This window comes from Scophthalmus maximus, chromosome 16, assembly GCF_022379125.1.
Source record: "Scophthalmus maximus strain ysfricsl-2021 chromosome 16, ASM2237912v1, whole genome shotgun sequence".
Taxonomy (NCBI): Eukaryota; Metazoa; Chordata; class Actinopteri; order Pleuronectiformes; family Scophthalmidae; genus Scophthalmus; species Scophthalmus maximus.
Genome location: NC_061530.1, coordinates 17,111,362 through 17,135,609, shown reverse-complemented (window position 1 = coordinate 17,135,609; position 24,248 = coordinate 17,111,362). Strand labels below are relative to the sequence as shown.

The following is a 24,248-nucleotide window of genomic DNA, read 5'->3' as shown; positions in this document are numbered from 1 at the left end:
GCGCACACACACACACACACACACACACACACACACACACATATATAGTAGATTGTCACACTGTGCCTGGAGACCATCTCCACCTACGCACAGTTGTCCGCCACCTGCTGTGGAGCAGCCATGCTCGCGGAAGCCACTTCATGACGCTTAGCGTGCGTTTAGCACCACTTCAATCTTCTGGAATTCCTCCGTTACATGACTTAGTCCTGCTTAGCAGATGCACAGTAACAGACGGCGGTGCTCTCCATCTCTATATATTAATTATGGTCACCACTTGTGTATTAAAAATTGATTTTGAATGGGCACTCAGCATAGGGCACGGACTTATGTACCACTCAGACGGCTGTGAATTTGCATCCGTCTTGACGTGCGGCGCATCCTCCGTCTCCCCCCTCGTACCTCATTTCATTCTGCTCCAGTAAAGCAGACTGATTTTCAACAGTGGAGTGCTCATCAAGTGGTATATGTGCAGGTCAGAGTTTCTGGAGGGCGAAAAAACGGCAAGAAATCACTGTGCAGAGTCCTTCTGATCAAATGAAATTGAAATGGCTGGACTGTGTAGCCTCTCACATCTAGTAGCCACTTTTACATCGTAGATGGTAAATGCTGGAGCACACTGCAACAGCACCTCTATTTTTTCTCCATATAGAATATTTGCAGTTCATTTTCAGGTTGAAATTCTTACACGTGTTCTTTTAAGCGATTGAAGATTGTATCATCACTGAAGCGTATCTCGCGCAAAGAGTTCCGATAAAACAAACGGAAAGGTGAAAGACGTTTGACTGACATTTTATAGTGACTGATTCACAACTGCAACTCTTTCATTGAGTGACATGAGAGTTTAAGCTATAGCTTATTTAGTTTTCCTAGCCGAGTTCGTAGAATGTATATAAAGATGGACGACATAACAGCTCCCCAAAAGTGAAGCCAGAACGTCTTGATTGCCCCCTAGTGGCTGGCTGCAGTATGGGTCACAAGCCCCGCCTCCTCCATGTTAGCAGATGGGACGTGGGCGAAATTAAAAAGTCGAAGTTTTTCCAAAGATGATGTTAATAATTTTTGGTTAGTTGAGTTTGAATTAACTATTTGATGCCATGAAACCATCATGATTGATATCTGAGACTGACTCGCGATTGGTCGAGGGAATGTGTCGTCTGGAGCTCGATAAGCCGCGGTCACAACCGCACAGACTGGCTCCAAATTATATCATCAGCACAATATGGCCGCACTCGTATCTGTCAAACTTTGGCCTTAATCTTTGTACAGTGGGAGGAAATTGAGACGCGTCTTCCATCTTTATTTTATTTTCAGTTTATGGCTTTGGCTATTAGATCAGCTCGACATCTGCGCCGCAGCTTTTTTCTCAGAATGGATGTTTCCAAAGCGGCTTCATTTGCTCGGCTCGAGCACGTAAATGAAGTCATTCAAAATCACAAACTACTCGCTTTTCGTACACCTTTGTTGCCTAATGCCGCACTAGCTGCAGCCTACCATCTCTCGTCTTAATTCTTCTTAGCTAGATGTTTGGCCGACTGCCGGGCAATATTCTCGACACGGTGAATTCATAAAGTCTGTCCAACACTCCAGAAATATAGTAATATATGCAAATTGCCGGCATGGGAACAGCGGTTACCCAATCTTTTTCGAAAAATGAGCCGCAACCTTACTGTGCACATCTGGTCTCCAGACAAGAAGCACTACGCCTCTGCCTACCCCTGAACTGTACCTCCCACAGGGAAGAAACGCCAAACTCTGCTCTTGGCCTGCACAGATTCTTCTCACGTATTGATTTTTCTTGTCTCCTTGTAGTCTTGAGAGCAGTCAGCGTTTTCTTCTTCGGTGCCTTTCTTCAAAATATCATCTCATATTAAGGACTCATACAGCCATTCTGTTGCGGCAGCTTATCTAAATATCTTATCTTTGTCTCTGTCTCTGTTCTATTTCCCTGGAAGGCTTAGTGTTGGGCCGCTACGGCATCGATGTCCGTTTGTCAAACTGTCCACATCTGCGCTGTCGTCCTCCCATTGGCTTTCGTCGTACCTCTGATGGGACCTGGGGGAGTGTGAATGACTAACACGGTCCCCTCAGGGTCATTTCTGCTCCGGGCTATTACTGCCTCATTATGCTTCTGCCTTTGTCTAATAGGTGTCTGACTGTGAGTGTGTGTGTGTGTGTGTGTGTGTGTGTGTGTGTGTGTGTGTGTGTGTGTGTGTGTGAGTGTGTGTGTGTGTGTGTGTGTCTTTGTGTGCAGGCCTCTTCTTTTGCTTATTCCCCCTGCATTGTTTTTTCCTTCTTTTAAAAAGGGTGCAATTATTATTCTGATCAATATTATCAGGGACACAAAGGAGTAGCCCTGCTCTACATGATATTACGAGGCATCCAGTTGAGACTATTGAGACTCTGTCTCTAAAAGTTGTTTACAATATGTTTTTTGTGTCCCAAATTTCCCCCGTCGCGAGACGAATAAAGCATTGTCTTGTCTGATTATCTTTTGCCACCACCTGTGGATGAGAAATGGAATAGAAACTGCGCAATAGAGTTTCTTTTTTGGAGAGCTTCTGTATTGGATTTAAAAAGATTACTAGATTAACAGGAGATTGGCCGACGGCGACAGTTAAACGGATCGTTTAAGTCGTTACAGCTGCTCTCAGACAAGCACTGAATTTTTGCAGAAATTTTCCTGGAGGGGCTGTGTGTGTTCGTGTAACGTTTTCTGACCATTCGGAAAAAAGGTCAGAGTGCAGAATACAGTAGGTGAATCTTGCGAGTGCGGGCGCGTCGGTGAAATCCTTGTCACGCATCGCCTCCTGCGCGCTCTACCCAGACGCCAAAGAGGTGTTCGGGGAGGTTTTTCCGGTTGGTTGTGAACACGTCTGACACGAAGATAGATCTCCTGCGGCGTTCATCATGAACACGATGCAGAATTTCCAAACGTTCGCCGTCAAATCAAGACCTCACTTTGAGCTCTAGGACTTTGGCGTAGGGTTTTCGTATCTTGCAGAGTAAAGAAATTGAACGTATTTCCGTCACCGGCAGCTCCACGTTTGGCTTAGTTCATCTGTGCGTAGCGGAAAAGGCTGTTGACTCGTGTGTCACTTGCGTGTCGTCCCTTGACCCCGTCCACTCGTCTCCCACTGGGCCGCAGCTTGTGTCCGATCGGTCTCGCCGCGCGCCTTTTTTTGTGTCTGCAGTTTTGTACATTAGAAAAACAACAAAGAAAAGAAGAGATTCCTTTGGTCCGCTCACTATTTTGGGGTGAACCGTGGCGTTATGCAACGCTCCCGCCTCTGCAGCGGGAAACTGGGCCGCGCAGCGAGTAATGAGGAGTCTGTCGGAGGTGGCCACGTGGGTGCGGCAGCTCTGTCTTTGTCCTCCCATGACGGACAAAGGCACGGACACACTCACTTTGTCTTTCAGCCATTTGGCACCGGCACCACCGCTCGTTGTAATGTGTTTACCTGCTTCTTTAGCGCCTCCTGGCCTACAACATCCCCTCCATCACTCTGTCGCCCGCCCTGTCTCTCTTGTCTTATTTCTACTCCGTCTCGGGTGAATCGCCTTTCCGCTCAGCTAGATCCTCCGTCCTTCCTCCCTCTTTCTTTTCCCGTGTCATTGCCTCCAGCCTCGCGCTTTACACCCCCACCCCCTGTCTACGGGGACGAGCCAGAGGAAACGAGACAGGGAGGACGGAGCAATTGGCCCCTCGGGTTCCGAGCGAGCGCTTAAAGCGAAGGGTGTTAACATATCGAGTCTTTTTACAGGAAACTACTCAGACCTTATTTAGGTCGCAGTCAAGTGGTCAGGAGCTGACAATTAGATTTTGAACCAATCCAACACTGTGGTTGGTCAAAGAGAAATGGTGTTGTCAAACTTAATGGAAGGTTGGAGCACTTGGGAAGTGATGGTTCCAGGATGGGGGGTTGTGGTGTGTGTCTTTGTGTACGCACTGTCTTTGTGTGTGTGTGTGTGTGTGTGTGTGCGTGTGTGCGTGCGTGTGTGCGTGTGTGTGCGTGAGTGTGTGTGCGCGTCCCTCCACCGAACGGATGCTCCATAATTCAGAAGCCATTACTTTTACACCTGACGAAGAAAGGACAGTGGAGAGCAAGAGTGAAAGGAAGTGGAGGGCGTCAACTATGCAAAGTTTGAGTTCCTTCTTGGACCACGTGCGTTTCACAAAGAATTATGCAATGGGATTTGAAGGGCGGTTGAGTCCCAAACACTGGAAACCTAATCCGAGAAGATAACACGAACCAAAGTTTTGTTTTTTTTATTCAACGCCCCATGAGAGGAGCCGGGTTCCTCAAAAATATCACTTTCCTCACTGGCTCACCCCCCTTTTCTGCCACATTCCCTTCTTTCTTTTTTTCTGCAGCGCCCGGCCGCGGAGGAATCACAAGACGGAGGGAGAGAGAGAGAGAGAGAGAGAGAGAGAGCAGGCCCGTCACATGCTGCCTAATTCAAATAGCCTGCGATAATTCGCCGCCTTTCACTCGTCCTCCCTCGCTGTCGCAAGGGCACCAACTAAACCTGCGTGTTACCATGACGACGTGAGCGGCTGGGTGGCCCAGTGTCCTCGCCCCCTCCCCACCCCCAACCCCACCCCCACCCCCTTTTTCTTATCTGTCGAAACAATCGGAGGCTCCCATTCATCCCCCCCCTCCAGGATCATACGATCCACCTGCACCCCACGTCCAAATGTGGTTTTCCCGTGTTCACCTCAATCACACCCAGTTACCGCCGACTCTCGTCGCTCAGACCCGCCACCCCGCCTCCAGATGAGACAAACAGCTTCTCTCTCTCTCTCTCTCTCTCTTCATCCCACCTTGGGTGCACACTGAGCCTTTGGTCTGTCTGAGCGCACCCATTGACACATCTACAGTCCGGGCTCCTTAGCTGCACCGTAAAACCTCCATTAAATCCCACACCACCCTATTTGTATGGGACGCCGAGGAGTATGAGAAGTGGGGGAGTCGATGACTGGAGCTTCTAACTTTTTTTTTTTATTGTAGGCGCCGCATCCCCCAACAGACGGGGGAAAAAAACCCCATAAAGATTCATGGTGCAAAAAGTGCATAATGAGTGAACACATAACAGGGATGAAGTATATTTTTGCAGTTTCATTTCATCTTTTCATGAGCCGAGTTGAAAGGACGACGGCCGTTGTCAGGCGTCGCTAACATGCTCTTTTGAGGCTTCTGCAGGATTTTTTTTTCAATTTTGCCGTTTACCTGGCTCTTAATATAGCTGCGGTGGACATGATCCTGCAAATTCTTCCATTTGTGTCTATTTAATCCCACCGCTCGACCTGCGGGACACATGACATCGCACAGCGTGAGAACAGATGGCGGAGCACCGGAAAGATTTCAGACAAACTGAAAAGGAAGAGCAAGGAGGGGGGGGGGGGGGGGGGGGGGGGGGGGTTGTAAAATATAAAAAATAAAAAGGAGCCCAGCTTGAATGAACCCAGATGGCTGCAGAATTCATTTGAGGCTCGTTCGGACAGTCTTGCTGCTATTTTTGTCACAACACTCCCGTCTCTCTCTCTCTCTCTCTCGCAGAAGGTGGGATGGAGGCGAAGGGAGGAAGGAGAGGGAGGGAGGTCGACGCAGAGATGTACGAGGGAGGTGTCGGCTCTCCAGCTGGAGACGGGGGGGGGGGGGGGGGGGGGGGGGGATAAAAGGCTCCCAGAATGCACTTGGCCTCTTTTTTTTTGGAGCCAGTATAGATGGATGCATTATTTTTTTATTATTTTATTGAAATTGTTTGTTTGGAGTCAGAGAGCATCATCTTCACGTTACGATGCTTAAGGGAGACATTTGGTGGGGAAGGAAAATATGATTCATTTTTTTGTGATGAACTCAGTGGGACTGACTAGAAGGTGCATACAAATACAGGAACCATTTTTGATCTGTTCAGTCATTACAACACGGCATGATGGCAAACAATTGCACAGCAGCGTTATTCACGCTCCTTTTAGCTCCGTTTTGGTTGCCACCAACTTCCTGAGAAGAGTCTCTGGCTCTTTAGATGTTTGACTTCACTTGTTCATTGATAACTTTGAAAAAACTGTAAAACGAAAAAACACTCAAACTTAATTTTACTTTAGCTTCTTTCACTGTAGCATTTTTGCTTTGTATTTCATTTTTTCTATACGCACAATGGTCGTACCTTTACTCAAGTAGTATTCTAAGGGCAGGTTTAAGGTACCAGTACTGCATGCAAGTCCTACATTTCGGGATGAAATATTCCTTAACAAGTTTTCACCGTTAGAATTGTTCTCAAACACTAGTTATAATTCAACGGTTAACAATATATCACGCTGAGTCAAGCCGGTCTGCATCAGGATAACTTTTAAATATAAGTGTTTTTCCACAGAAGAGGAAAAAGCCCAGGTTTAATAAATGAGCTTCTGGTTTTGGGGTTCTGGTATTATGTTGGTATCAAGTTGACATGACAAAAGTCAAAATGCCTGCCGTCAAATAAAGTTCTATACTTCGAAAGTTTACTTAATCAATCAAAGTTTTTAATGCAGGATGTGTATTTGTGATGGGATGTAACTGACATGATGATAACTTTCATCCGCACGTGAGAATGGAAAACAGAAAAACAGCGACACGTTACGAGTTGCCGGCTGCCTTTTACGGTGCAGCACCTTGAAAGCACATTACTTTTATTGCAATGTGCTATATTAGCAAAATTGATTTGCTTGTTGCATGAGCCAACAGGCCAACGTCACCCAAGTTATAAATGAATCTTTTTCCTCTTTAAATTCTGTTCCCCGTTGCTGTGTATTGCTGTGACTCTTCCAAAGCAATGCGATCCGACGCCGCTTTTACATTTTCTGACCGGGCTGTGTCATGTCTCCCCCCCCTCCAGTCTCTCATATTCCTGGCCTGCGTGGTGGCCGCGGGGCTCGGCGTCAACCTGCTGTGTCTCGCCATCTACCTGAGCTGCTTGTGCTGCTGCCGCAAAGATGAGGAGGAGGAGAGCAAGAAGCCCAACTCCTGCTGCGTCACCTGGTCCGCGGTGGCTGCCGGCCTCATCACATGGTGAGGAAGCCGGGACACGGACGGGCCATTACGACACACCGCTGATTATAGTGCACGCTCTCTCTCTCTCTCTCTCTCTCTCTCTCTCTCCATCGATGTCTGCCATTCTGTGTTTTGTTGTGTTTCCTTTTTGTTCGGTTATTCTTAACGGAGGGCTGTACGTGTACGTATATTCTGTGTATTCCCGCATGAAATCCATAACTAAGAGTGTCGACTCTTTGCATATTTGTGCGCCTGTGCGTTTTTCTCTCGGCCTTTCTTTGTTTTCCCATTTGTATTCCGGAGGTGTTCGGGGTCACTCCCTCTGCTCCACCTCTCTCTTTGAAATCTCCCTCTCTACTTGCAGTTCTGCATACACTTGTGATTTCTTTCTTTTTCCCCCTCTCCGTGTGCCTCTTCTTCATGGAATCCGTCACTGCCATCCCTCTACCAAGGCTCCTCGACCTCTGCGAGACACTGACGTGGTCGAAATCTGCGGGTGAAATCTCTCCGATAACCCCTCAGCAGTTTTTGCACTTTTCGTTCTGATATCTATCATATCATGTATTCCTCTGGTTTTGAGGGCAACACACTTATGATTATACAGCTCTGACTTCACGCTGGTGTGAAGAAAAAACATCCACTCGGTGCCCTGACAGCCAAATACCGTCGTAACAGGAGGAGCTGCATCCTTCACCTTGATACCTTGAACCTCTGGTTGAAAAAAACCCAAAAAGACATCTAGGAGGATAGGTAACAATATAATGTATAACTTCATATATCAGACAAGTACCACAATCTTTTTGTTGAGTCGCCTTTATAGCTGCAAAGAAAAGTAAAGACAGAAACTGTAGGAATATTTGAATATATTGTTGAGATTAAGTACAGTAAGTATACATATCAAAGTTACTACTCTCCCACATACTCTCTAAGTCTTACACAGGCCTTTACACTTAAGTACTGCTCAGAAATAATAGTGGGACTTCTCACGCTTGTAAATAATGTTTCCCCGAGCCTTTGCTAGCAGACTATCAAGTTCATCAAGCGTAGCCTATTTCTTTTTCTTTCTTTTTGGCTCCTCCTGTTTACATTGGTGGATGGATAATGTAACCCAGCGCAATAATGGAAAGCAGGTCACAGGTTACTAATGGAGAGTAAAATAAAAAATTCGTATTAGTCCCCTTAGTGTTTTTCATGCGCGGTTATCCTGTCTCGTGCACAAGGAGATTTAATTTATTCAATATACAGCGGTTGATTATTAAAATGAGACTATTTTTGAGGAGGAAAATGTTTGTTTTTTTTGCACGAAATCGTCTGACACAGTGTTCCCCCTCAGATTCAGCTCAGCGTCGATGTGATTTCTTTTGGCTGCAGGCGGCTGGATCTCATTAAGTCTATGGTGAACTGAAAACTTTCCTGATGCGAAGTGACATTATGTTTAGCTCCAATAAAGATTAATGATATCAGTGTTATAGCCTTCAGCCGGTACACAGAAAACCCAGATTATTATCATTATTTTTAAAAAACTTTGGCCTACTTTTTTGTTTTCTTAACATTATGCTGCTGTGTCAAACTTGCAAATCAACCCGCTGTGCCGCCAACAAACCGTAGCATTAACCATTAGGAACCTCACACTAATGGGGGGGGGGGGGGTTGGCGCATATATTTCTTTCCTATTTTGATTCAGAGCATTATTTCTTCATTTCACGCCGTCCCGTCGCGCTCAGGACGCTTTCGCGGGCGCTCACGACAACTGGCTTCTGGCGCTCTCGATTTTGTGCGAGTCAAAATTCCCCATCCAATGGAAATCGTCCCTGCCTCGTCATCATCATTTGCGGCATGGGACTACTTGTGTGTACCGATATTTCTTTCCCTCTTAATTGCTGGTTTGCCACCTGGCGGCCAATCACGTCGCACACTTCTCTCGGGGCACTTACTGCGTTCGCTCACTGTCAACCCTGCATCCGTGAAGATGGGTGAATGTGTCTCCTCTGCAGGAAAAGAGGGAGAGAAATATAGGTACATTTCATGTTACGTGATTTATATAAAACATACAATCTGAGCTCATAAATGACATGAAGATGCACATTCATAAAAAACTGGTCTTCTCCACCAAACCCAGAGAAATTACCAGCAGCTAAATGTGCATTAGCGTCCATTCATCTCCCTGTTGCATTTACTGAGATTGGAATAAATTGGAATAATATGGGAACAACACGGGCGACCATTTTGTTGTTTGTTGCCCATCAGTGAAATTTGCATAATTGAGCCAAATTGAAAGCCCAGCATATTAACGCGGGTGTATTCCCACGCTGCAAACATGACTTCACCAATTAACTTTGAAGAAAAAAGTAACGGCGGCGTTAAAAATAAAATCGAATGCATGCTGGCAAACGATCCACTGAACATGGTTGAACAGTCACTGCCTGTACTGATGGATGGATGAAAGGATGGATGGAAGCCAACGTCATACCAGTTATCTCAAAATGTGAGATGACGCTCGTGAATGAAGATCTAGGAACAGAAACTCACTGCGAGATTCTCTTACACTCCTAATGTAGTGACGAAAAAAAACACACGGACTGATGATGTCAGCCGAGTCAGTGCTTACGTCACCAGTCGGAACCTATCAAATCAACCCATGAAATATGCACCGTCCATGTAGAAGGAGCTTATTGAATCTGGTGCCGGGGGAGTGGTTGAGCCAAACCAGCGAGCGGAATATTGGATCAAGCTTCAAGCATTGTTGTGCATCTTTTTGTAGTATAGTGTCAAAACTCCTAGATGGATACCTACCACTTCTTCCTTATCATTGTCTAAATCAAAGCTTTTTAATGAAATGCAAGCATTTCAGCATTCCCCCCCCCCCCCCCCCCCCCCCCCCCCCCCCCCCCTCCCCAGGACAGCCAGTCTTCATTACGTCACATTTAATCATTCATGTGCAGATTTCTTAAACTGCGGACTGGCAGCGCTCCGCACATTAAAGATTCATGTCGCCACGTCCAAATTAGAACATAAAAACCCCAAAAAAGATTGTAACAGCGGTGAGAGCCGCGGCGGGTCAAGGGCGGTGGGAAACTGTGCGTTCAGTTACATAACGAGACGCCGTGTGTCCACCGAGTCACGTCGTGATTGGACTCAAGTTGTTTGCCGCTGTCCGAGGCTCTAATGACTTGATTCTCTGGGCCGTGGAGGAGATTTTAAACCTATTTGGGGAAAAACAAGTGTCCCGCAGTCTTGTGGCTTTTTGGTCTGTTTGCATTTAAAAACCACACCGTTTAAAATTAATTGCACGCGGCAAACAGAAATGCCATCCTCCTGCAACGTCTCTCACGTTGTTTTCAACATTTTCATTTGCTTAATGGCTCTAATTGTTCCCCGCGAGGGTTTCATGTGGTCGATTCAAACGCACATCGTTCTTGATACTCCACACAATAGCAGTGGATGGAAACACACATTCGTTTGCATTTGTCTCTGCCAAATTCCTGGAAATTGTGTTGAAAGTGAATTTGGATGGGAGCAAAACATATACTAGATCTTGTGACTCTTATATTGTTGCACAGACAAAGTTACATATCCACCAGACAGATGGATATGATTTGTCCGGCTCGTGCTTTGAGTGGAGACCTCTGTCGTGTCTTGTTAGATGCTGTAGAAATGCTGTCGGTATTTAAGTGCTCAATAGCGATTCCTAATAAAGTGAAGGAGATCCAAACAGTTTACGTGTCCCATCTTGATAAATTGCAAGACCTGAGATAAATGAGATTATGATCTCCTTTGGGAAATCTACTCCCCTTCATCTGATCCCCAACTTTGATGATGTCAATCTACTGGAGTCAGAGGAGGACGGGGGTGTGATTGCCCAGTGGATTTTGCATTGGACATAAAAAAAGAAATTTAATCTCATCTGTGCAGATTCTTCCGCCTCTCAACCGCCTCACTCCTAGTTCCCCCGAGTCCCCTTTCGTTTTTGCCGCCTCCCCCTCCACGCGCAGTCCCGACCCGTCGCCCCCTCGCGTCTCTGCTTTAAGTCCCGCCGCTCTCCACTGTAATTATGTTTGACAGTGGCTGCAGCCGATACGCCCGTTATGTCCATCCTAATTAACACTGGCGAAGCCGGAGCAGATGTCACTCAGCCGTGGTTGCAGCCCGGCCCCCGAAGTGTAGCTCATCAACTGTGTAATTATACTGTACCCGCAGCAGATCAAGCTACTCATGTGGAAGACATCTGGACGGTGACAACGCAACTTAGTTTACGATGTTATAACTATGGCAGTTTAGAGTTTATGATATTTAGTTCGTACAGTATAGTACTATAACAGTTTGATACAGATCAATTTTAATTTACCCAAGGGTCTTTCTCCCAAACATTGGTCCCAATGAACAATTGCGGGACAGTTTATTTGGTTCATTTCTGTTGAATTTGAAATGTCCTTCGAGGTTGCCTTGTTTGCGAACGTGGGAAAAAAATGTAGAATTCAACAAGAATCGATGGCAGAGGCCATTCCGTGACTGTCCAACAACACCCAAAACCACAAAGGACACATTAACCATGTTTTCAGACACGACCGATGAATAAATATCCTTGCCGAAGCTCACAATGCCCGAGAGGCGGCGCACTCACCGGGCAGGTCACCAGTCTGATCACACGGCTGACAAACGTTCACGCTCAAATTCACACCTCGGGGGAGGAAGCCTTGGTACTCGGGAGAAGAAACTCACGTGTCGGCACAGAGACAGGACACACAAACTCCACACAGCTTCTCGTTGCGAAGGTATGCAAGTGCCGACCGCTGCGCCACCGCGCCGCCACAACAAAGCCTCTTTCTTTTGGGGGTCGTCTATCTTTAGCGACTGACAATTTATGGCCTTAAAGTTGTTATAGCTTTGGAAATGTTCCAGCTCCTAAATCCGACACGCACGTGCGAACAATTCCGAGGAGCTGAGGAGGATTTTCTGGGGTGACCCCTTGCCGAGACATGAGGAGTAAATATAAATTCATCCGTCTATATTCGTCACGTCGGGAGAGTCAAAGCTGCCATTTCGAGGCAAAATCTCAAATATTCAAACATGTCTGAGTCTATTTGAAGAAGCCAAAGGACCTTTTTTTTTCTCTGCTGCAGGCTGAAGGTTCCTTTTCCAAAGTCCCTTCACATTCTTTTATCCACTTGGTCATTTATCAACGTGACAGTTTGAAACTTTTGCTCAGCGCACGCCGGCTCAAATCTACGATATCCTCTCTCTTCGAATTAGACCATAGATATCTCAGGAACTGGGAGGCCTGATGGGAGTAAAGGAGGGCTGGAAAAAGAGGGATTCTCTCTATCTTTGCATACTCGTCGCTGTCCTCCCCGGTTTCCTCTCATTAATTCGATTTTACCATTGAAGAGTTGAGCGACGTTTTTTCCGTGCAATCCATCTTTCCGCTCCTGTGGCATCAGACGATCTGCGATCAGAGATAATGGAGGAGCAACTCCGGTGGTATGTTTTCTTTTGCAGGTGATTCTTTTTCGGTCGGGAACACCGGTATGGTGCAATAGGTTATTGTGAAATGTGACAGACCTTTCTTCTGTCTCGGATGCTGTCCGTCTCCCTGTCGGCCTGCATACAGCAGACGGCGCTTTTGCTTAAGTCAGCCTGCCTCCTTTGCTCTGTCTGTACCCGTCACTCCCCGTCTCTCTCCAGACCGATGATCTTATTTATGTCAGTCTCCATCTTTGACATGTAAATGGTCTGTGTTCACGTGGCGCTCTTCTAGTCATATAGACGACTCAAAGTGCTTCACGGGACAGGGCGCATTCACCCATTCACACAGCGCCGCTATTCACCACGTTTAGTTTCTTTTCTCCTCTCACTCAAAGCGCTTTGCGGGACAAGTCGCATTCATGCACATTCACACTCTGCCGGAAGGGCCGCCAGAGGCAAATTAGGGTTAAGTGTCTATAAAACCCTGTAGAACTAAGGAGGTCATAAAATATTGCTTCATAATAGATTTAATGAAGTCAAACAGCCCATATACTGTATCTGCTCGACTCGGGGGAGTGAAATAGTTCCAAGTTGAGCGCTATATTCCTCCTCTGACATAGATTTTTCAGATAATGTTCTGACAATGACGTGAATATGAAGCAATGAGAATCTGCAGCTCTCAACCCAGTTCAACGCCGACTGGGGATTTTACAGCAACGCGTTAGACAGAGGCCTAGAGAATCTATAGCCGCTTTTCAGACATGTGCGACGTGTTCGGACATATTCCTGAACTTTTCCGGAGGTGCTCGATGTGAGACTGCAAACTTCTGTAAATGTTGTCGAGCCCACGCGAGAATACAGCTGGAAAATCTCGGGAAAGGTTCCAGAAATGATCCTGCTGTCGTGAGCGCGTCGGACTCGGACAAAGAATGTCCCGTCGCAATTCATCCGGACAGTTTCCATAGTTCGCGTCTGAAGGGCGCTGAAGCCGCTCCGGAGACTGAGACGGAGACGGAGACGCGTCAGCTCAACACTTTGCGGAGAGACAGTTCACACCGGTGCTGCGTTAAACGTGTCCCCTCATCATCGTGTTCGCAGGAGACGCTCTTGCCCTCGGAGCATCCTGCGAGACACGATGCTGCTCCATCAGAGGAAGGCGCTTTCCAATCCCTTCATGTGGAAGCACAATGTGACAGCACTTTGGGGGGGGGGGGGAACGGGAGCTCAAAGAGACTACTTAAGGGTTCGTGTTTGTGCCGGCGGTTACTTTGTTTGTGCTGAATGCTCCAGCCGAACAAACGGAAATCCTTGGACGACTGAATCTGCGGAAAAATCATCTCAGAATTTATGCACATGCCGAAAAAAAAACCCTGCTATTGTATAATTTCTGGTTCACAGAGTGTTGTTCACATACGTCGGTGCGGCAATCCAAAGAGGTTACAGCGGCTCTAGTGATCGATGGAAACAGCGTGTTGGTTCTTCTGGCCGTAGTGAGCCGTTCCTTTTTTTGGAGTTTCCGCATAGACATGTCCATCGAAACGTACTTATCTCCGTGCACTTCCTTTATCACATTGGACAGAATGTAGAAGAAGCACAGCAGTCTTCTTCTTTTCTTTACTTGGACTTGTGGTTCAATGAGAAAACATTTCGAAGGTCCGACGAGTGCAAACTCTGAAGGAAACCACATGTATATCGTATCTCCCACAACCGCAAGACAGAAACACAGAACTCTCTCTCTGTCTTCCCTACGCACTCTCTTCAATCATGTACGGGATGATTCCGTTTACCTTTACAACAACTACTGGATGGGGAATCAGTTGGTCTCCTCTCACAGATTGTCAGTACGTCATTGCTCAAAGTCGGGGTTGATGAGGACATCGAGGCGTCAGCGTTGTGACAGTGCCCAGACGATGTGTAGATGCTGGTTTCTTTCGCAGGCTGTTTCGCCTCGACATACAGGATTCACAAGCCCAGCGGTGCTGCTGTTGTTCCCCTCAGTTTATCAAAGGCTCACCTGTCCCCCCCCCCCCTCCCTCCCTCTTCTCTCGGCAGCGTCGCTGTGGGTGTGGGTTTCTATGGCAACAGTGAGACGAACGACGGCGTGTACCAGTTGACCTACTCCCTGTACAACGCCAATCACACGCTGGGCGGTGTGGACAGTCTGGTACGTGACACGCACACCCCTCACATCCGTGTCTCTATCTACGCCTAAACACACACACACACACACACACACACACACAGAGAGACCTCATAATGAGGCCCGTATGGATTAAGTGATGTCGTGTTTTTAGTTTTTAAAAACTATCAGTTCAATATACTGTATAACACATGAGAGGCCCATCCATCTTTAAACAAACAGCTTGGAGTGAAGGCTTCAGAAACATCACACACACACACACACACAAAGAGAGGAGGAAAGCCCAGAGGACACAGTTAAGTATGCCTTTAAATGTTTTTACGGCCCTTTATGGCCTCTTACAGCTTACACACAAATTGTCAGCCTCTCCACACGAAAAAAAAACAACCCTTTTCCTTCCCAGACAGATAAGCGTCTATGCTCCCCGGCTCCGACTCCTCTCAGCCGCTGTGGCCTCGGCGGAGACAAAGACCCGTCCTGTGTCTCTTTGTGCCCTTTTTTGAGCGCAGTACATGTGCGCGATGCTTTTTTTCTATTTTGATCTGCCGCTCTCTCCCGTCTCACCACTGCTGCGAACTTTCGCGACAATGACGAGGCATTTTTGTTATTTGAGTCAAACTCGAGAGAATTTAAAACTGTTGGATATTTCCCCCCCCCCCTTAAAACTTCTTTTGAGACTTGACGTGAAGCTTGTGTAAAGTTGAGGCCGAGATGCTTGACTTGAGACCTGCAACTGACTTCTGTAGATTGACCTGAGACTTGTGCCGATCGATCTAATGCATAACGTGACACTTGATTTGAGACTTTCGCAGAGTGACTTGAGATAAACTTGTGTAGAATGACATGAGACTTGACTTGCGACACGTGTAGACTGACTTGAAATTTTGACTTGGACTTGAAAACAGCTCTGGAATTCACGTGGTGTCATAAGTGTTTTTGTCCGTTTAAAATAGAAGAAAATAAAAACAAGACATCGTAGTCTTTTCATTTTTTTAAAGTGGGGTACAATGTTATGTATAATAATATATTACATGCATATATCACAAGGTGATGAATGTCATGTTGGTAGACGTTAGCCGCAGCAGTGACCCTGCAGTCGGTGGCATGAGTGCCGGCAGGGATCCAGGGTGACTTGCTGTTGAAGAGTAGGGATTAAGTCCTCATCTGTGTTAATGCACATTAATGTAGTGGCATGTGAGCCGCTCGGCACAGTGACTCTGCAAAACACTCTGCGAGAGCGTCCGCAGCACTACTTTGCGCAATTTTCCGGACTTGTCACACACTCGCGACGAGGGGAAAACGACCTCGGATGTAGATGGGGAGTGGTTATTGGCTGCCTGACGTCGGTTATTTCACTTTGTAAATGATTGAAACTGGAATCGTGTAAGAGCCCATCAGAAGATCAGCAGAGCTCCTGCAGACCGTCAGTCGGGATTAGTTCCCACGTGACGTGCATTAACACGGACCATAAACATGATCGGCCTTTTCACCACATGCTAATCTTGTACCAACTCAATACAGGGGGGGGGTTTCAGTGGGCGCTCTCATTTCCTAGACCGTTTGAATTGATGTGAACGGATTGTCTCTTACGAATCTCGCGCTGCACCATAGGCGCCATATTCACTTGTCAGAGTCACACTAGCAAGAGGAGAGGGACCGTGAACACAGAGCTCATGCGGAGGCTCGTCGGTGTGTGCTTCCTCCGGGGACGCGTGAACTCACGCGTCGACATAATTGGACACGGTGGCCTTTCATCTCAGCATCTTCATGCGCGTGAGCGCGCTTGCCTGTGTGTGTGTGTGTGCGCGCGCGTGTGCATGAGCGAGTTCATTGCAAGCGGCTATAGACTTGCAAGGAGTTCTAGTTCTCGGGCAGGACAAAGAGCCCAGTGTGCCACACACGGTTCCCAGTAACCCCCCCCCGCCCCTGCCCCCCCTAATCAACCATGAGCCCGGGAGACAAAGCACTTTGATGGGGAAGAACAAGGAGCGGCGCTAGCCCCCCGTGTGATTGGCAGGGTCGGCATTGGAATTGGCATTGAAGTCATTGACAACGAAGGCTCCGCTGCCCTTTGGCCAACACAAATGCCTTTTGGCCCCGGCTCCGAGAGAGCTTAGGAGCGAGGTAGCTTCTAAAGGATCGCGGTGTAAGAGCGGAGAAGGAAGGAAGTTAGACGCACTATCAGGAGAAGCTTTTTATCCTCCGCTGCCGTTGAGACCCGGATTAGTTGCAGTCTGGAATATATGCGCTTATGCACATTCACAAACACATGCATGCGTTGAATTAGGCAAAGCACTGAACATTACTTTCAAACAAGGGATCCACAAGGACTTCAACCGGGGCCATTTTTAAAATCCGGACACTTGCCAGACCGCCGAATGCTTCATCTGTGCTGCAAATGGGACTGATGTGACGTTCAAAGTGTTGATGTCTGGGTCAGTCAATGAGCCCTTGGCCAGAGCTCAATCTCCGTCTGGACGTCGGCCCAATGCGCTGCGTCATTACCGACATGCCTATTTCCACACCATTCTCATAATAAGCTTTTTTTCTTTAATTACACTGAATAACAAGCTATTATTATCTTCTTCTATGGAGAGGGTGAGGGGGGGGAAAGAGAGAGTATTCAAACTCCGCACAGACAGATGCTGAGGTGGAATTCAGACGCCCTTGATGCGAGTGGAAACTTCTAAGCATCGTGCCGTGTTCCTTTTTTACAGTCCGAGGAATTTAACTTCTCAAGGGGGGGGGGGGGGGGGGGGTTAGTACTTTGGGGCCTCGGGGTATTGTTCTAGAGAGTATAAAATAGAGTATGAGAACTGTGTTTACATTTTTTTTTAAGTGGACTGTGATATGAGCGATGGTGGAATGGTCCGCCACGCGAATGGGAATTCAGGTTTGTCGTTGAAATGGCTCTGCTAGGTGACTACTGAGACCCTTTTTTCCCAACGTGTCTCATATTGTCTTTACTATCAACCTTCTGGCATCAGAAGCTTGTTGGGGTAAACTCTCCAAACGTATGTAATGGGTTCTTCTTTGGCTCATGCCCCTCATACGCCTCCGAGGGAATTTCAAGGAAATCGGTTCCCTCCTTGGTGGAGGTAAAAATCTCTCTGGTATCCGGATTTTTTTTTGTTTTTGAATAGATGTGCTGGTGGCCGTGATCGAGGTTGAAGTATGACTAAAGGACATTTCGCACGGGCAGCCTTGTAACAGTGACGCTGGGCCGGAGGTCGTCTCCGTAGCCAAACCGCCTTCGGCTTCAAGCATTGATGGAGTTGTTGAACTGCTGTCATCCATCTCACTCCCCTCATTCGGGACAACACTCTTTATTGGGCTCGTTCCAAAAGCCTTGATTTAATGCCTGCACGTTGTTCCATCAGCAAACCCATAAATGTCCGTAAGTCCTTCTGCGGGGCAACCTCCGAGATCAAATATCCGAGAGGGGTAAAAAAAAAAAAAAACGGGAGCTAGGAGAGAATACATGTATTATTAAAGAGATGTTCTAGCCAGCAGTGACGACGTTTTGATCTTTGAGGTGACCGAGCTGCGGAGGCACTTCAGACCCATGTTCCATTTCCCGCTCCAGCTCCCACATTCAATTTTAATTGAAGGAGGCCTCTCCACTGTCGAGCCGATGAGTTAGAGCGGAGATAAAAGAGCATCTCGACCTTTGTTTGACTCCAACACATGCGCTCATTAGCCCTCATAATGATTATTGGTCAAGTACAAAAAACCAGTGGAAGTGATTCTCCGCAGCCGAAATGAGCTCAGTTCGTGGTCTGAGACGTCGGTGGCTGAAGATAATAAGATATAAGATGCTGACGTATTGTAGATTTGGCCATTTACAAACGAGCAGATTCCACTTTCGGGTCCTTTTCGGTGGCCTGAAGCTTATCAGAAGAGAAATTGGAATAGCGCTCGCAGTCATCCGAGGGGGGAAAATTCAACAAATCGGTCTTCATCAGACGATCGGCCTTCAGAGTGTGATTCACAACTGTGGAAAACAAAAACCAGAAGAAAAACAAGACATTTTTCCGTTTCAATTAAGAGAACTGACATTTTCCGGGAGCTTTGTGTCTCAGATGAAAAAAAAAGAAAAAGAAATGTAATTTTACAGCCGCTCTCTGTTTTGATGCTCCCTGAGTCATCGCTGAAGCATGGCCGCCTCGGAGGCCATGCATCAGCCCCGACGGGCTCCGAGATAGAGATCCGATCCCGGTGGACGGAGCGGAATTTGTATTCTGCAGAGTCCGAGAGGCGGTATTGTGAAAAGTTGAGGGCATGACCCACATGCAGGCAACTTCAAAAGAGTCTTTTTCCAGTCCTGATACTGTGATATGGGAAAAACTGTATATGAAAAAAAAATTTATGTTTGATGTGGATTGATTTTAAATAGTAATAATAAAGCAGTTGTTTTCCATGTATAGTGCAGGTGGATTATAATGGAGAGCAACCATACCACCCTTCATACAGTAACTCTGCTGAGGGTCTTCAAAATACACACACACCCATGCAAATGAGAACTTTTATATAATGCCCATTGATCTGCTGTTTTTTCCCTAAGCTAGAATTTGATATTTGGCAGCGTATCGTCAGTTCCGGCCCCAAGGCCACTTGTCACTTATCAGGGTGTTTGAATGTTTGTTGTTTACCCTCTGGCGTGTAGAAATTAATACCCCGCTGCAAAATCGAGATTCCCGCTGCGCATCGTTTGTTCGGAGGAGAAGTGCGGCGGAGAGCGCTTCTCCGTGTGCCCTCAAAACAATCAGACGGAGGCCAGGACTGGGGAATCATATCTTCTTGATCGGCGCGGATCACTTTAAACGGCGAGGATCAGACCGGGGGGACAGATTAGCCGGATTGTCTGTCTCCCCGAGCGTTTCGGAGATAAGATTCTCGCGCGGGAGGAGGCGAGGATCAGATCCATGGCTTCATTTCTCATCCTGCGATTTCATCTTCTCAGTCAGAGGGAGAAGCTGCATCGATGAGCGATGAGATAAACGAACCTCAGAGCGGCACAGGTCGGTGGATGCGCCTGCGACTCTCTCCGGCTGCCTCAGCGACTCTTTTCCCAATTTAAAATATTAAAAGTGGACATGTGTCAGACCCTTTATTTGATTATAATGCGTATTGAATTATTGAGATGGCAAAATGGTTTTGATGAAAAATGAACCAAATCTCAGTATTGGAGCAATATAATCATTCCAGTGTATTTTTGTTATATTACCACTAGGGGCGCCAGAGGCAATTTTCAAATTCCACATCCAGTGGCTTTAAATATAAAATATAAATGGTTTTATCATTTACAGTAACTATATTCTTTCTGTTTTACAAATGACTATTGCATTCAACTAATGGAATAGAAAACCAGAGGTCATTTTCTGTCTATCTTGAATTTTAAAAAAGTTAATTTGTGTTTGGCCCTTTTTTCTATCTGGGATTTTTGACTGTATTATCACATGATGTCACAGAATTAGGAAAATGATTCCTATTGAACAACAAAATTAACATTTATTTAATTTTTTTAAATTTAAAAATTGGCTTTTCAGTGCGAATGCTTCAATGAAGGATTTTTTAAAACGTGTCACAGATCATTCATTGCTCCTCGTTCCTCCTTTTTTAAATTCTCTCTCTTTAATACTCTCAGTTTTTTTCCATACAGGCTGCGGGCTGCATGTTGAATGTAAACCCCGGCTCATTACTTCCACTGAACCTCTCCGCGTCTCAGCTCCAGCAAACCCGGCCCCTGAAAAAAACCACAGCAACAAAATGAGTCGTCTCCCTCGCGAATGCCAAGTACCCAGAGCTGAATGAGAGCATTTATTGGCCTTTTTAATTATCAAACGTCCCTGTAAACAATTTCTCCCTTTAAGCAAAGTAATTAAAACCAAATGTTGGAGTGGGTAGTGACTGTTACAGGACAAATTGTAATCTTGTGGTCTTGTAGCGTTCCGACGACGATGTAAAAAAAAAGGTCCGATCCATTGTAAAATAAGCGAGTCGGTCTGTCTTTGTTTACTTGCGCTCGGAGAATCACGTTGCCCCTTGTGGAATTGATTATCCATGTGATTTCATGGCTTAAACGCGTCAACAAACTGTCGGTCTCATTACGGAGGCACCGCTTTGGAAAAAGAAGCAGTCTGACAAACAACAACAGCGGTCGTGGAATACAAAACTCCTCCCTGAACCCCCCCGAAACCAAACCATTTCACCTCAGGCCTCCCCAGTTTCGGCTGTCTGTGCACCCCGATCGGGTGCACAGACCGACCTCACTTTTAGACTTAATCTCACCAGTGGACATTTCTTTCTTTTCCCCCCTGGGAAACTTTTTCCAGCGTAGAGTTGACTAAAGACACCCAAACATGTTGATGAGGATATTTCCTTGAGTTGATGGCAACAGCACAAACATATATCTACCCAGTCCGATGTTCACGCTTTTGAGTTTCTTGCTCAAAAGTGTTTGTTTTTGGTTCATTCACGTGACCTTCGATCCCCAAAATCACAGTTTTTAACCCAATTAGGCAAAAACTTGATCTGATTTTAAATCTCTTTTCCATATATAGATATTTTTAAAGCCCCAGTGTGTAATTGTCTGGCGGCATCTGGTGGTTAAGTTGCAAACCGCCACCAACTAACCCCCGACAGGGGACACTTTATGGTGACGCACCGCTGATTCCATATTTACGGTTTCCGGCAGCGCTGAAAATTCAACGCGAATGCGACGTATTCTGAACCGTTTTGCGTAACAACCGTATTCAACACCACGTAGCAAACATGGCGACTCACACGGAGGTCGGGTCCACCTCATGGAACTACTGTATATTTAACTCATTCAGAGTTGACGAAAAAACATGGGTTCTTTGTTGCAGGTGATTATACATATATGAACGCATAGTTATGGACAGTATATTAAATTTCTGTGAATAAGTTCTTCTAATTATTACACACTGTAGCTTTAAATATTATTTACCATGATACTTTTGACTCTCTTGCTTGCTACTCCCGTCCCATCTGCAGCATGGCTGTTTTTACTGCTGCCGTATCTGTCATCTCACCCCCCCCCCCTTCCCCCATCTCCTCCTCTGCCCTACAGGTCACCGGCACCATGGGCAACATGAAGACGGGCCTGCACCAGCACCTCGCGAGGCTGGACGAGATCTTCGCCACGCGCGGCGACTACGTGCAGACGCTGCAGTTCATGCAGCAGATGGCGGACAACGTGATCAAGCAGCTGCTGGGCCTGCCCGACTGGGTGGACGCTAACGTGGACCTGGCAACCATCGCGGATCAAACGGCGAGCGTAGAGTACTACAGGTGAGGAACAAGGGACATGATCTTCTGGTTCTTTACTTAAACAGGAAGAGAAAGCTTCCCTAGTGCATTTGAACCAGAAGCTTAAAATGTTGTCTACTGAATATTACATTAATATTTTAAAGACTGTTGTGCATCCCAAATTTGCGCATGCATTTCTGAAATGCAAATTAGCACAAAACTGTTTTAATATAGTAATTTACATCTTTGGAAAACCATCCAATGGTGGTGCTAGTTCATTTTAGAAAGCAGGGGGTGTTCGATTAGCCAGGAGTGACATAAATTATCACATATTCATGAACATTATAGTTACAATTACAACATATGTATATACTTAAATGTACCGCTTAGAGATGCAAGATACACTTTAATATAACATATAATATCATGTCTCTTTTTTACAGCTGCAATTACTGAGCAAATTGCCAGTTGAACACGCGGTCGAATAGATAATTCATTATGTAGGTTTGTTTCATTCTGCATGTCATGACCTGAATACATCACCTGACATTAAGGGAATTGGATGAAACAATGTGGTTGCACGTGTGTATCGCCGACAAAAAAATACAACAACAATCCTTTACAGCTGGGACATTTGAAAATAAAGGTGCCCTGTTAAATCAATACCAATATTTTTTCCCCCGCGTAGACCTCACTGATACATTACAGTAGTCTACCATCCAAGACCGTGTCACATTATCATTAATCATTAGTCATAGGGGCAGACCCAGACCCTCAGTCATTTTGTTTTTGCGGCCTTGTGTCCACTCAGTGGTTGTTTGTGTGGACTGTGCTGGAGCGAACGGGGCCGGCGCATTCGTATTGATCTGTAATGTGACTCGGCTGCTTCTCCGATAACTCAGCGCCCCACATGGCATCACACTAAATAGAGCAGGCAGCCAGACAGTGTGAGCTGTTAATGGACTAATTATCACCGCCTCATGCCAGCAAACAGTCTCTGTGTGTGTGTGTGTGTGTGTGGGTGTGTGGGTGTGTGTGTGTGTGTGTGTGTGTGTGTGTGTTGTTGCATGTGTTTGATTGGACTTATCAAAAGTCCAAGTGTTGTTGTGTCAGCGCTGTCAGACTGTGTATTTTCGGTGTACTCATCCAGAAACACCTGCTTACTTTTCAAGCTTGCACACATCGGGTTTGTCACACTACTGTACTGAGTCATAAACGTTGAAAAGCACTGATACGACCATCGTCTTTTTTACTAGCGGCTCAAAGCTCAAAGACTCTCTCTATATTTTTTTATAAATTCTTTAGTCTTCACGCTAACAGCTGCCTAGCAAAGAAAGGCATAAAACACAGAGAGAATGTATCATAAAAAGATCCATGTCTTGCTGCTGAGCCCACCGTGACGTCACCCATTGGTTTGGGAACTGCCACGTTGAAGCCTCCAGCTTCCTTTTGGCCAGCGCCATCTTGGTTTTCTGGTTCCAGAAGTAGCCCTGTTTGGAGGAGTAGGGGGTGGGCCTGACTGCACGTCCACCTCCACCTGCAACCTGCACCCATTGGACAGTACCAGCCGTCAATCCCACGGTATGCACGCCCCGATGCATACTGCGCTTTATCGTCTGTTTTGCTCTAAATGGGACCATCATTTACAAAATCTACATTGTGCTCCGTTGAAGAAGACTCAGAACTAGAGATTGAGGCCCTGTTTACTGTTGTCGTGAAAGTGAAGAAGCCATTTGCTCATAGACTCCAATTGAAATGGACTTATTTCTTCTGGACCCCCTGCTGTTCGTTTGGGAGAATACAGGTTTCTGACACATCATTTGTCATTTTTTGTACAGTCTAGACTTGATATTGAAGCTCAAGGTTGGCAAACTAATATTCCACCATCTCAAACCGTTTTACATGAAACTGCTGCGTCGATGACCGTGACCTCTGGGCTCTCCGTGAGGTCGTTTTTTGTTTTTTTTGGTGTCATTATCCACCTGTTAAACTGGAGCGTAGCGCGTTCAGAGCGGCCCTCAGCTGTCCGACGAAATCTCTCGAAGGAAAAGTGTTCTTCTATTATACATGCGTCTTCCCCGTGTTCTCCTCTGTGCTGTACTCACTCTAATTAGATTAAGATAACACGGCGACGGTGTCGCCCAAGAGCCTCCGTGTGCATGCTCATGTCCCAGCTTCTTCCTACTGTTCCGCTGCCAAGGAGGGGAAAAAGATGAAACGAGAAAGAAATTGCAAGGAGGCGGCGGCAAGGGAGGGAGAGAAATGGGGATGATTCGGATAGAGGGAGCGAGACAGAGGAGGGAGATTAATGGGAGTGCATGAGAGAAGGAAGGGGAACGAGA

At 46.4% G+C, this 24,248-nt stretch overlaps 1 protein-coding gene across 2 annotated transcripts in view; it reads left to right on the top strand.

The window, feature by feature from the left end:
- The window catches only part of ttyh2 (tweety family member 2), a 50,012-nt gene that overhangs the window by 8,935 nt on the left and 16,829 nt on the right, over positions 1–24,248 (top strand). For both annotated transcript variants that reach the window (XM_035613281.2, XM_047327721.1), the window contains exons 3-5: positions 6,877–7,049; positions 14,547–14,658; positions 21,728–21,948. In XM_035613281.2, coding sequence (XP_035469174.2) covers positions 6,877–7,049; positions 14,547–14,658; positions 21,728–21,948 — 506 coding nt within the window. The remainder of the gene's footprint in view (positions 1–6,876; positions 7,050–14,546; positions 14,659–21,727; positions 21,949–24,248) is intronic.